General features: G+C 53.4%; 1 protein-coding gene across 1 annotated transcript; it reads left to right on the forward strand.

Moving 5' to 3' along the window:
* The first annotated feature begins 3,111 nt into the window (after positions 1 to 3,111).
* LOC112932126 (large ribosomal subunit protein eL32-like) lies at positions 3,112 to 3,429 on the forward strand. The gene has a single exon (XM_072718835.1). It carries the CDS (start codon positions 3,112 to 3,114, stop codon positions 3,427 to 3,429), a length of 318 nt encoding a protein of 105 aa, XP_072574936.1.
* The last annotated feature ends 9,163 nt before the right edge of the window (positions 3,430 to 12,592 follow it).

Here is a 12,592-nt window from a genome sequence, read left to right on the forward strand (position 1 = left end):
CTCTTTGTGAAGGCTTCCCAAACACCAGGCGCCCCTCCCTCTGGAATGCTGAGCAGGCCACCTGGGGGAGGGGGTGCACAGCCCCCCAGCCCACTGCCTCCTGCCCCAGGAAATACATTGCTCAGTTCTTTCCACAATTTGAAAGGTTTTAAGACAAACTGGCCTGCTGTTGACAGCACTAATTCCTTTCTTCCTCTCCATTGCTCCTGTCTCTTCTCTCTCTCTCTCTCTTTTTTTTTTTCCAAAAGGAATTTTTTTTTTTTTTTGATGTTGTGTGTATGGGTTTTTTCTCTGCCTCCAGCTGTCACTTTGGTATGGGGATTGATGTTAAGTAGCACTTACTGGCTCTCGCTCTATTCCAATTGCTTTATATACAGTACGTCATGCACCCTCCATGGGGCAGGCCTCATCATCCCCATTTTATAACTGGAAGCACTAAGGCTCAGAGACACACTGGGATTTCTCAAGACCTCCCCAGGACTGGATCCTTATCTGTCTTGCTCATCCTGCCTCCCCAGGGACCAAAGTCTGTGGCTGGCTGGTGGAAGTTCCAACAATTTCTCCCGATGCTTTCAACGTGATCAGATTCACTGCAGACCTGCTGGAACAGTCTTCACTGTGCATGTCCGTGGTTGCTCAGAGAAGGTCAACACAAAGGTCTTCCTGACCTCTGTAAGGAAGAGGCCACCGAAGTGCCTTTACTAGTTAGTGCAAGTGCAGAGGGAAGTGTTTAAAGATCTGTTTGCCAGCACTTTGTTATAATCATCAGTGAAATAAGCCATGATATTCTCATTATTCACCTCTCTGTGCTCTTCCTCTGGTTCCAAAACCCTTGTTGGAGGCTACTACCTAGAGGATCATTTCCAAGCTTCCTCCCTGTGGCACAAAAGGCGTTTCTTGATTAGTGAGGGGATGACCTTCTCTGACACAGGGCCCCTGGGATGCCCGGCTCAACCCTTTAGTTTCCATCTCTCGAAATCTTTCAAAACAATGATGTCAAGTGAAACTATTTCTCAAGCAAGCTGAAGCACAGTGGAAGAACTGGACGATAAGATGCGGGGAAGGAGGCACGGGGGACATGGCTCCTTACCACCAGACAGACACTGAGGTTGTATCCTGGTGCCCTGGGGGGCTGTGGAGAGATTGCAAGTTGGCCAGTGCATGATCAGATCTGTGTGCTAGGTCAGGAAGAATGGACTTGGAGGGAAATACACTTGTAGGGGAGTACAGAGGAGGTGACTAAGCCAGGCCCCACTGGCAGCCTCCCCTCTACCAATGAAGTAGCTGATAAGAGGCTGCTAGAGAGGCTGAAGGACACGAAGCAGGTAGAGAACGTGGGTGTGGGTCAACAAGATGGCAGCATAGTGAATACAATCAAGTCCCGGGGAGCCTAGGTAGTGGGAGCCATGAGAGGCTGTCTACTGGGCTGTGGGCTTGCCCTGAGCGTAGTTCCCAGCAACCCAGGAAGCCAACAGAGACAAAGAGTGTGGGGTGAGGGCGGAAGGATGGCCCCAAAACAGACTGGCAAGTGAACTGGTCCAAGAAGCAAGGGGGAGCCTGGGAGGAAGAGAAGAGGGTGACTTGCATGAGTAGCTATTGCCGTGTAATAAGTCACATCAAAGTTTCGTGGCCACGGTCCTTTCATGTCTCTCATGGTTTCCAGGAGTTTGAGTTCTAGAGTGGTCGGACTGGGGAGCCCTCTCATGAGGTTATGGTCAGATGCCAGCTGGAGCTGCTGTTACAAGGGACTGGGAGACCCTGCGAGAGCCCCTCCCCCACATGCCCATGCCCGGTGAGTCCGTCACAGGCCTCAGCCAGCCTGCATGCAGGCCCTCCACCAGGCCCCCTTCACCAGGCCTCTTGAGTGTCCTCACGGCCTGGCACCGGCCTTCCTCAAGTAAATGATTCCAGAGACCACAGCAGAGCCTGCGATGCTTGCATGACCTCAGCTCAGAGGTCACACACCATCACTTCCACCATATTCTACTGATCAGAGGGGGCCAGTGAATAGTGAGAAGCAAAGATCGTTGGGGCCACCTTGGAAGCTAGCTTCTACCAAGTGCACTTATTAAGCCTCTACTGTGTGCTGTGAAAGGTAACCACTAAGGCTTAAGCATCTATATTATTGTTACCTCGTTACTCCTCCCAGGAGTATTGTTATCTCGTTACTCTGTAAGCAATGAGACAACTGAGGCCCAGAGCTGTTAGGCAACTTGCGCAAGGTCACACAGCCAGTAAAGGAATGAGCTGTGATTCAAGCCCGGAGATCCTTGACTTCAAAGCCAGCATGCTTGCCGCTCCACTGGGGCCCCTTAACAGATCCTCTCCATCCGTAAAGACGGTGCTCCAGCCTCCCAGGCTGGATGGGCCTCAGAACTAGATCTCCGGTGGGAGAGAGCATCTCAGGGATTCTTCTCGGGAGCTGAGACCCCAGAAGACTGAGGCCTCCCCAGCCCACAGGCCAAGCCAGCCGCGAGGAGACCAGGGAAAGCATTGAGTCATGTGTTTATACCATTTCCAGTCCTACCTGTGTTTTCCTCTTCCTGTATACAACTCCCAGCACACTATTCCGGACTCTCATCCCTCAGGAACTTCCGGTTTCAGAGCCAGAGTCTCCAGCCAGGCCAAGGAGGAAGGATGGGGGCCTCAGGGGCCTTGGGGAGCCGGAGCCCACACTTTGGTGAAACCTTCCTTTCCAGAGGGGCCTGGAAATCCCCATTTCCTACTGCATCCCCGGTAAGCTCCTCTGCAGGCCTTCCGCTGCGCCTGGACGTGCTCCGGGCTGCCGCTCCCTCTGTTCCCCGGAGCTGCCCCCCAGCTCAGTCCCGGGGGGAGCAGCGGAGAGACACGTGGGCCACAGTCAGATCCATGGGGTCAAGTCGCAACTCTGCCACTTACCAGCTACAAGTTAGTCAAATTAACCTCTCCAAGCCTCTGTTGAGTTCTGTTTAGAAAGAGTGGGCTTCCCCTCTCACCCCCAGCACTGCCTGCAGAGGTGGCAGCCGTCTCTCATTCGGCATCGTGACTGCCCTCAGACCTCTGGGGAAGCCCAAGATCTTTAAAATGGGACCAAGAAGTTCATCCGGCACCAGTCAGAACCCATGTGTCAAAATGAAGCACAACTGGCGGGAACCCAGAGGCATTGATGATAGGGTGTGCGGAAGTTTCAAGGGCCCGATCTTGATGCCCAACATTGGTTACATGAGCCATGAGAAGACAAAGCCCATGCTGCCCAGTGGCTTCCAGAAGCTCCTCACCCACAATGACAAGGAGCTGAAAGTACTGCTGATGTGCAACAAGTCTCGCTGTGCGGTGATGGCTCACAATGTCTTCTCCAAGAACTGCAGGACCTCTGCGGGAAGAGCAGCCCAGCTGGCCATCGAGGTCACCAATCCCAATGCCTCGCTGCGCAGCGAAGAAAATGAATAGACACACAACTGATGTGCATATGGTGTTTGTGTTAATAAAATCATAGAGCTACAAAAAAAAAAATACTAGTGAGCCATTTCGGGGTAAAAATACTCTGCTATTTGCAATGCATGGAAAGGGGTCTGATATCTCGGCCCACCTCCTCCCCCAAGCAAGAAATACCTGGATTGGTTTAAAGATCAGAAGCGGTGCGTGGTGCGTATTAAGGCCCTGCTCGTGGTAAGCATACATTGCCTTTCTGTGCTGCCCTCCTTCCACCTTGCACATCTGTCTATCCCTCAGGGCCTCGGGCATCGTTTCCAGCTTCTAGAACACCAGCCTCAGTGCCCTGGAGCTCTTCTAAGACGGGGACACGCTGTAATTCCCGCCACACGCACATTCGTTGTGTCTCTTCCCAGAGATTTGTTCACAGCCACTGGCGCCTTAACAGACTTCACAGGTTTCAGAGTTAGCATTTGGCAAAGAGGTTGTGTGTCATCGGGTGTTCTCATAGGCTCAGGACATCAGATGTTTATTGAGTGAGCGAACAAGTGAGCAGAGACACCTTCAACGCTTCTAGAAGAGCATCCGACGGGCTGGCCTGCCGCTAGCAGTGGGGAGCAGAGCAGAAGCTCGGGCCTGTTGGTGGTCTCCGGTGTTGATGGAGGAGACCCAGCAGAGCCTCACCTCTGCCCTCCCCCTGCCCCCTCCCCTCCCCCTTGCCTATCCCTGTCTCCCCACGCCACATCACACGCGAGCCCCCAGCTGTTTCCTGCGGGGGTGGGGGCCCCCACATCAGTTGACCCCAAGAACAGCACGGCCGAGAGCCCACTCCCCATCTCCCCAGGTAGGTCTGCCTCCCTTGCCCTGCCATGCTCAGAAGAGGGTTACAGTTGCTTTTATATTTTTAAATGACGCCCCGTTCCCACACGCTCCTTCTAAATTGCCGCTTTGACTGGGTGAAGAATTCTTTTCTTTTTTTTTTTTTTTTCCCTAGAATGGAATTTGCAACGTGTTTTCTCAGCCCACCCCCACCAGACTGGAGTGAAATGAACTCTGGGCATGCCTGCTTCTTCCAGCAAGCCTCGCCTGATCTAAGGACAGTCATTAACTTGTTATTCTAAGTAATCCTCTGCTGAAAGCTATGAGCCGCCTGTGGTGGACGAGAGCAGGGTTTTTCAGGCACAAAAACATGGGACTTGCCAGCTCACAGGACAGACAGCTTCCCGGGAGGAGGGAAGTGGCACAGAGATTCAGGCTCACTCCCAGACAGGACAGAAATAGCCCTTGCAAATCCAGACCCTTTGGGGTTGGCCGTATTACACACCTCGGTCATTGCCTGGGGGGTATTTCACCAGCCCCCCGATTCACTGACATTTAGGTCACTGTCACCCACAGAGGCTTCCCCGTCTATCATCTCAGATCGACAGATTACACACCCTGCCAAAAATCCTGAAAACTGGCCCAACACCGAGTTAGGGCAGCTTCCTCGAGGCCTTCCTCTCCTGGCTCTCTCCAGCCAGTTCCTTCTCTGGCCACATCCTCCGGCTTATCATCCCCCAATCCTATTAAGCTCCTCGAAGCCTGCTGTTTGTCCCCTGTACCCGAGCAAGCATCCTTCTCCACTTTTCTGATAACGCATTCACCCTGACTCTAGAGGCAGGTCACATCCCTCAGGTAGCTTGTGCTATTCCCGAACACCTACCTCCATCCCACCACCTAGCAGGCTGGAGTTACTTGTGTTCATATCTGGTTTTCCCTGCTACACACCCCGTTCCCCCATGAACCTGGTTCCTTCATCTCTAGTCACCTAGAGTCTGCACCTGGTGGGTCTTGAGCACATGTCTGTTTAAGGGAAGAAAAACTGACTGAATACACGTCTACTGGAGCCGGGCAGTGGGGTAAGACGCTGTAACCAAAACAGCAAAAACAGAATGTCATTCCAGGGCTCCAGACCGCAGTGAGCATGAGTGTGTAAGCTTGTAAAAATTCAATAATCCAGGACACCTGGGTGGCTCAGTGGTTGAGCATCTGCCTTCGGCTCAGGCTGTGATCCCGGGGTCCTGGGATCAAGTCCTGCATCAGGCTCCCCTTGCAGAGCTTGCTTCTCCCTCAGCCTGTATCTCTGCTTCTCTCTCTGTTTCTCATGAATAAATAAAATCTTAAAAAAAAATTCAGTAATCCATAATCAAAAGTGAGAAGAAAAAATACAAAGAGACTCAGGGCAGGACACCAGTCCCGAGGAGCTTACAGTCTAGTTTCCAGACTTCTATGTCGGTGTAAAGGATTCACATTTCACAGGTCTGCGTGCTCCTGGCCCAGTGAGCACCCAGATGCAGGGGAGGAGGCCAACCCTGTGGGCCAGGTGGTCAGGGAAGTCTTCCTGGAGAAGGTGGGGCTTGAGCTGAATCTTGAAGGGTAGGCAGGACTCGGAGATAAAGAGGCATTCCAGGCACAGGGAACAGAATGAGCACCGCAGAGGCATGGGAAAGTGAGCTCAGGAAACCACCCCTAAAACACATAATAATAATCTTAGTAAAGGGTACTGTGAGCTGAGAAGCTATCATGGGGTTTTTCAGATAATGTTAAGGCTTTTGTCACAGTGGTGGTTTTAATTTCAAATGAGCTTAAGGCCTTGATCAAGGGTCACTCCCCCAAATTTTCTCCCGACTGGCCACTGGTGCACCCCCTCAGCCGCTAGTGATAAAGCAAATTGTCTCTTAATACTCTGGCTTCGTGTTAATATGACATATTTCTGCTTAATATTCTTCAGTGCCTTTCCCTAAGTATAAGGCAGCGTAGGGTTCGTGGAAAGAGCACAGGCCTGGGCCACTCGGGTTCAGAGCCTGACTCCGCTTTTCTCCAGTGATGAGACCGTAAGCTCGTCGCCATCATCGCCAACGTTTACCTCGCGCTGGTTTGGGTGCCAGGCACTCTTCTAAGCATTTTACAGCCACCCGGTACTATTTTATCAGCCCCATATTCCAGATGGGGGAAACTGATGTACAGAGAATGAGTAACTTCCCCCAGAGTGATCTGTAGCTAGTACGAGGCGGAGCTGGGATCTGAACTCACGTCATTTAAATCCATGGTCCTCACCTCCAACGGGTCTGAGCCTCAGCTCCTCGACTATAATAGGAGGACAACAATCCCTAAACGCTCACCGTCGCTTTGCCGTGGCGTGAAGCTCCATCACTCCCTGAGTGCCCGGGAGAGTGAAAACAAAAGCCCCTTTAATGTTTCCAGAAGCATCACCATCACGTCTGCAGTGACTCAGATCCCCTCTAAGCACGAGCAGACTTTGCTCCTGTCTTTTCTCTTCCCGAGCACGTCTGAGGACCATTCTGCGCACTTACCTGTTCCCTGCTACCCGCAAATTCCTCTCCCCTCCCGCCCTCCACTGTCCCAACACGCAGCCTTTGATGGGCAAGCGCGCCAACAGCTGCTGCCTCGCAGAATCCCAGCCCAGAAGCCCGGCGTGCCTGTTCCGATTTCCTCCTTTCAAGTGTCAGGGAAGTTTCTGGAGGAGACAGAGGCTGATGCGGCCCGTGAGGGGCTGCAACGTGCTGTGACTGTGCCACGCAGAGGCAGCAGGAGGTTCAGGCCGAGCGGGCCAAACCTTTCCCTTGTGGCACTTACCTGGTAGGGACCCCCCTGAAATAATGACGGAGCAGAGGCTGCAGGCATCTTGATCTCTGGCAAGCAAAGACATGTTCCCTCCTTGTGTGGAATTTGATGTCTCCAATAATACTAAACATAAAAATGGGTGGCTTTTTTTTTTTTTTTCCTGATTGCCTACTAGGCCCCGAGCACTAGGTGAGGTCATTCACATAGACGGTTTAATCGAACGATTGCAGTCCCTCCTGTGGACACAGGACTGTTCCAAGCAGCTCCACCCTCCACCCCCACTTCACATACGAGGAAACTGGCATCTCCCTTCCTTTAGGGACCCTATAAATAAACAGCGCACGGTGCCTGGTACAGGAAATGCTCTGTGTATCAGGGAAAATCATTCACCAAGACAAGCACGGATGTTAATGTTACGAGCACTGTGTGATGGAATATATTATCACCAGCTCAAGCATGACAATGCTCAGCCACCCCAGGCCAGGAAATGGGAGCACAGGGATGAATGGGTAATTTTCCCATGCCTCCCTCGCTGGCTCCCAAGGGCTGAGGCTGCCCAGAGAGGGAGCTTGACCTCCTCCTCTGATCCCTGGGGAGAGGTCACTGCGCCTACAAAGCACCAGGAGAACGGGCAGGGGGAGGTCAAGCCCGGAGGGTGTAGCTGATGGTGATGGAGCACTTAGTGCAGGGATGTGTGTGTGCGTGTGTGCGTGCTGTTTACTTGGGCATCCCCAGGGCTTGACGCATGCCTGGTACACAGTAGGCATCCAATAAATAGTTCCCGAATGAGCAAATGAAGGAAGGACAGACGGAGGGAAGTAGCTTGCTCACGGGCAATCAGCCAGCAGAGTCGGAAACCGAACCCAGAGTCGAAGCTCATGCAAGCAGCTCCCTCCCAGGGACACGCAGGTGCTGAAGAGGTGGAGATGCCTGAGGATCCTTCCCCTGCAAAGGACAGAGGATGAGTGGGCAGCGTCACGGGCAGCCCACAGTCCTGTGGCCAGGGCCCTGGACAAGCCATCGGCCGACCCACGTCCTGGCCCTGCGACGGCCGTGCTCGGATCCGAACAGCAGGGCCAGTCCCTTCCCCTGTATGGTCCTCTCTTCACCCACATGTAAGATAGAGTTGTTAACGCCCACCTGCTTCCACAAAGACAACCAAGGGAGATAAAATGTGCAAAAATTGCTGTATTAATCACAAAGGCAAGTTAAATACCAGTTGAACCAGACTTCCCTGGGCCTCCACCTCCCCGTCTACACGGAGTATACAGTAGGCTGTGCCAGCTGTCACGTCAGGAGTCCAGGGGATGGGCGGGCTTTCGCACGGCACTAGCCCACGGGGCTCCATCACACGGATATCAGAGTCTCTCGAAGCCCCTGCATGCCCCCAGGGACGCTCAGTGCACAACCTGCACAGCTGGACCAAGTAGCTCCACACCGGGGCCTGTTTTTGGCGGGACCATGAAGTCAATACTGTGATGGGGAAGAAGACAGGACAGTTGTCCCCTACGCCTAGGAGCTCAGAGTGGAGGCAATCACTTCCAGAGGCCCGGGCTGCTGACATCTCCCTGGACCCGGCAGGCTGTCCACCCATGGATTCTAGGACCCGGGGCCGGGGGGCTCTTCTTTCTCCAGACCCAAGGCTTTGCCTGCTTTTCTCCTCACCCCATGATAGGTGAGTCCTTAGGCCAGTGGGATGGGGGGTAGGGGCAGGTGCTCCCCACCTGCCCTGGCTGCCGACCCCTGCCGGCCCCCACGCCCTCCTCGGCACATGGCCTCGCAAGCGTGGACGGGGGAGCTCAGAGTCAACCCATCAGGCCCTAAGAGCCTGAGAGCAGAGACCCACTCAAGGTCATGAGACGTGCAGGATGAGCTCTGAGGCCAAAGCTGGTTGTCACTGCTCCGGCCCCCTTCTCTCCGCTGCCCCACACATACCTGCACCCGCACAGACCTCGGCTGCAATGCCCAGGGAGACGATTTCACCCATTGTCAACACATCCAAACATATTAAAAGTTACAAACCCTTCTGTTGGCTGGGAATCTATGGGTGGGACTGGGGAGAGGACTGTGGGGTGCATCCCTAGCCATGGCGCAGTTGAGTCCTGGGCCCCGGGCCCTATGCCCTGCTATCTGGGGGGGCTTGGCCCAGAGGGGGCTCTATCACACCTTTAGCCTCCCTGCTCAGCATTTCCCACACCTGTTCTGACCCCAGCCATTCCGATGGCAGCAGCCTGCCTCCCTGTCACCTCCTGCAGGGCGTCCTAAGGCCCCCCAGGGGGGAAGGAGCCCTCCCAGGGCGGTGAGGGTGCAGCCCCTGGTGGCACCCCGCCGCTCCGGGTCCCCGGGGTCAGGTGCAAACCTCGGCCCGACCCCCGCGCCTCCCCACGCCCCTGCCCTCAGGGCTGGCACCGCGTCAAGTTTCCGCTGACAGGGGCCCTCGAAGGCTCGCATGTGGCCCGGGGTCCGAGGCTCTCATTAGGCAGAGGCCGCGCTCACGTAACGCCTTTAATGTGGTGCGATGGTATTTTTCAGGCTTCTTTTCAGAAAGAAAAAGTTAATAACGTGAAAGCTTTATGACCCCTCTCTTCCCCCCTCCGAGACACGGCCTTTGGGGGTGGAAGGCCCGGGCTAGTTAGGGCCGCAGCCCGGGGATTTCCTCCTCTCTGGGAGCGGCTGTAATTACGCGCACGGAGGGGCCGGGGCCTCCAGGAGGCAAGGCGGCCAGGCCTCCACCGCCCAGGCTGGGGGAGGCTAGGTGTTGGCCGCCGTGCCCCGGTCTGCAAAGCAGAACCAGATGGGGAATCCATTACCTGCTCTACAAAGGAGGCGGCCTTGCTAATAAACATATTTACTGGGTTAAATAAATACGCCGAGGGTTGTTAAAAGCCTGGCCTGTGACTCGAAGTCACCAACATTTTTCATTTGTCAGAAAGGGGCTTTTGGAAGCTTTCAGGCGGCCTGCCTTCCTGCCCATGTTTATGCATCCACTGTGCCCCCTCGGCTCCTCCTGACCACGGGGAAAGAAAGGGTCTTTGTCTAGCAGCGGGGAGACCCTACGGGTGGGCAGGCGGATGCACACAGGCGCGGGGCGCCGCGGGCCTCGGGCACAGGGGTCCCGGCCCAGAGCGGGTTCGAGGCCCAGCCGTGAGGAAAGACGTCTTTACACGGTGATGTGCCCTCTGAGAAGGCTCCATCTGGATCTCAAAAAACGGCTTTCACCAGCATGACAATGGCGTATTATAGAACCCTTCGTGGCTCTATCCTTTTTTTTTTCTTTTTGGTTTATTATTAATAGGGCGATATAAATGCACGTAACACAAAATGTACCATTTTAACCATGTGAACGTGGTTTTCATGTTGTCCGACCACCACCACCATCTACGTCCAGAACGTTTTCATGACCCCAAAAGGAAACCTTGTCCTCAGCCCCCACTTCCTTCCTCCCGGCCGGCCCCGACCCTCACTGATCTGCTCACTGCCTCTGCGGGTCCCGCTGTGCTGGCGCATTTTCCATAAATGGAATCACACGATATGGGACCTCTGTGTTCCTCCTTTTTCGTCTAGCATGTTCTCAAGGTCCGTGTTGCAGCACATGTCACTACTTCCACTTTGTCCTACGGCTGGATGTTAGTCCATCTCTGGACACTCCGCATTCTGTTGAGTGGTTCCTCAGCGTCCCGACATTTGCGTTGCTCCTACCTTTTAGGTATTGCGTGTGGTGCTGCTGTGAATTGTACAGGTTTCTGTCTGAACACCTGTTTTCAATTCTTTGGGTGCAGACCTCAGAGCAGAAGGGGCGAGCCACACGGTGATCTTGTTTGAGGGACCGCTAGACCGTTCCCTGTGGTCTTCGTACCTGGTAAGAAGGGCAGGAACGCAGGGACATCTTTCACTCGAAATTTTCAAATTCTGGCAAGATGCTGACATGACGTGTTCAAAGGCGAGAGACAGCTGACGTTCGATGAGGTCACCAGGCACCTGATTCCCATCGCCCTCCATGGAAGCTCTCCGCCGCTGAAGGGACTGCTGTCCGCGTCGTACAGACGGATGTACGATGCACATGCACACGCGGCCCTAACCTCCTCTTCCTCGGGGAAGCCGAGGGATTTATGGTCACACCAAGCATATATGTCAGGGATTTCAAACCTGGTCCTTCAGCCCGTGGAATAACTAGCTCTTTCCATCATCCCCGATGACTTGAGAATGTAGACGGCATGACATGAGGTCCTAGGGCCCCCAGGAGGTCTCAACCTATTGGTAGATGACATTCTAAATAACGCCACATAGGAGGGGAGCTGGGGGCCTGGGAGGCACCTGCTCTGCTTTGCATCCCACAGATCCCATAGCAGAGGGGACCCCAAAAGTGTCGGCCGGGCTCCAGCCAGCCGGGGAAACACACGGCTCCTACCATCATGTACCCACGGACACTGCGTTGACTAACCACAAGGGCTTATTTTCCTCCAAAAGGGAATGTTATCACATTAAAATAGCATTTGTTGATTCCAGAAACGTGGTAAGTTCTGCACATGTGCATTCTTCGGTGCTGTTGTAGGCATAGAACCTCACTTTTAGATCCTTTCCACGGTAAAGGAGTCCAATGAGAACTGTTGCTAAATCAAGCATTACATACATTTTCATGCCCACTTCTCTGTTCGCTGTATTATTTATTTTACTTTTTTTTCTTTTTTTTTTAAGATTTTATTTATTCGCTCATGAGAGACACACACAGACACAGAGAGAGAGAGAGGCAGAGACACAGGCAGAGGGAGAAACGGGCTCCATGCAGGGAGCCCGACATGGGACTCGATCCCGGGTCTCCAGGATCACACCCCGGGCTGAAGGCAGCACTAAACCGCTGAGCCACCTGGGCTGCCCTTATTTTACTTTTTCATCTAGATTTTATTGTCACATCCCAAGTAATGTCTCTCAGTGTATTTTACCCTAACTTTTGTTTTCTCTTTAATCCTTTAGCTTCTTGTACACACCAGCCACTTCCCCCCACACACACATGCACATACATACACACATACAGGCACACACACGTACACCATGCATGTGCACACATGCATATACTCTCATGCACATACAAACACACATACACACGAGCACATATATGCACACGTGCATACATGCACACATAGAGACATACATACACCTACGCCTGCATATGCTGCTGGTAACCATACTTGACCTCTCTGGTCACTGATCAGTCCTCATTTTCTGGCAGATATGATGGAGACAGGAGAAGGAGTCTGGGTTTTGGCATCATGAGCCCCGGGCTTGAAGTCCAACCACAACACGAACCACGGAAGTGTGGTGCAGCGACATACGTCGCTAGTCGTTGCATCCATTGTCTCACCTGGGATGATAACGTGACTCATGCAGAGTTGTTCGGATAATTTAATTAAATAATCTTTCTAAAAGCCCAACACCTGGCACAGCAGTTGGCTTGGCATAAGTAGTCAGCCTTCCGTTTTCTCGCTTATTCCAGGGCGGGAAGTTGGGGGGTGGGTGGTAGTTGGAGGAAGGGTAATGAAAAAAAGGAACAGAATAAATT

The sequence above is a fragment of the Vulpes vulpes genome, chromosome 8 (assembly GCF_048418805.1).
Source record: "Vulpes vulpes isolate BD-2025 chromosome 8, VulVul3, whole genome shotgun sequence".
Taxonomy (NCBI): Eukaryota; Metazoa; Chordata; class Mammalia; order Carnivora; family Canidae; genus Vulpes; species Vulpes vulpes.

Excerpts from the sequence above, each read along its gene's own strand:
- LOC112932126 (XM_072718835.1), top strand. The coding sequence starts at position 3,112 with ATGAAGCACAACTGGCGGGAACCCAGAGGCATTGATGATAGGGTGTGC.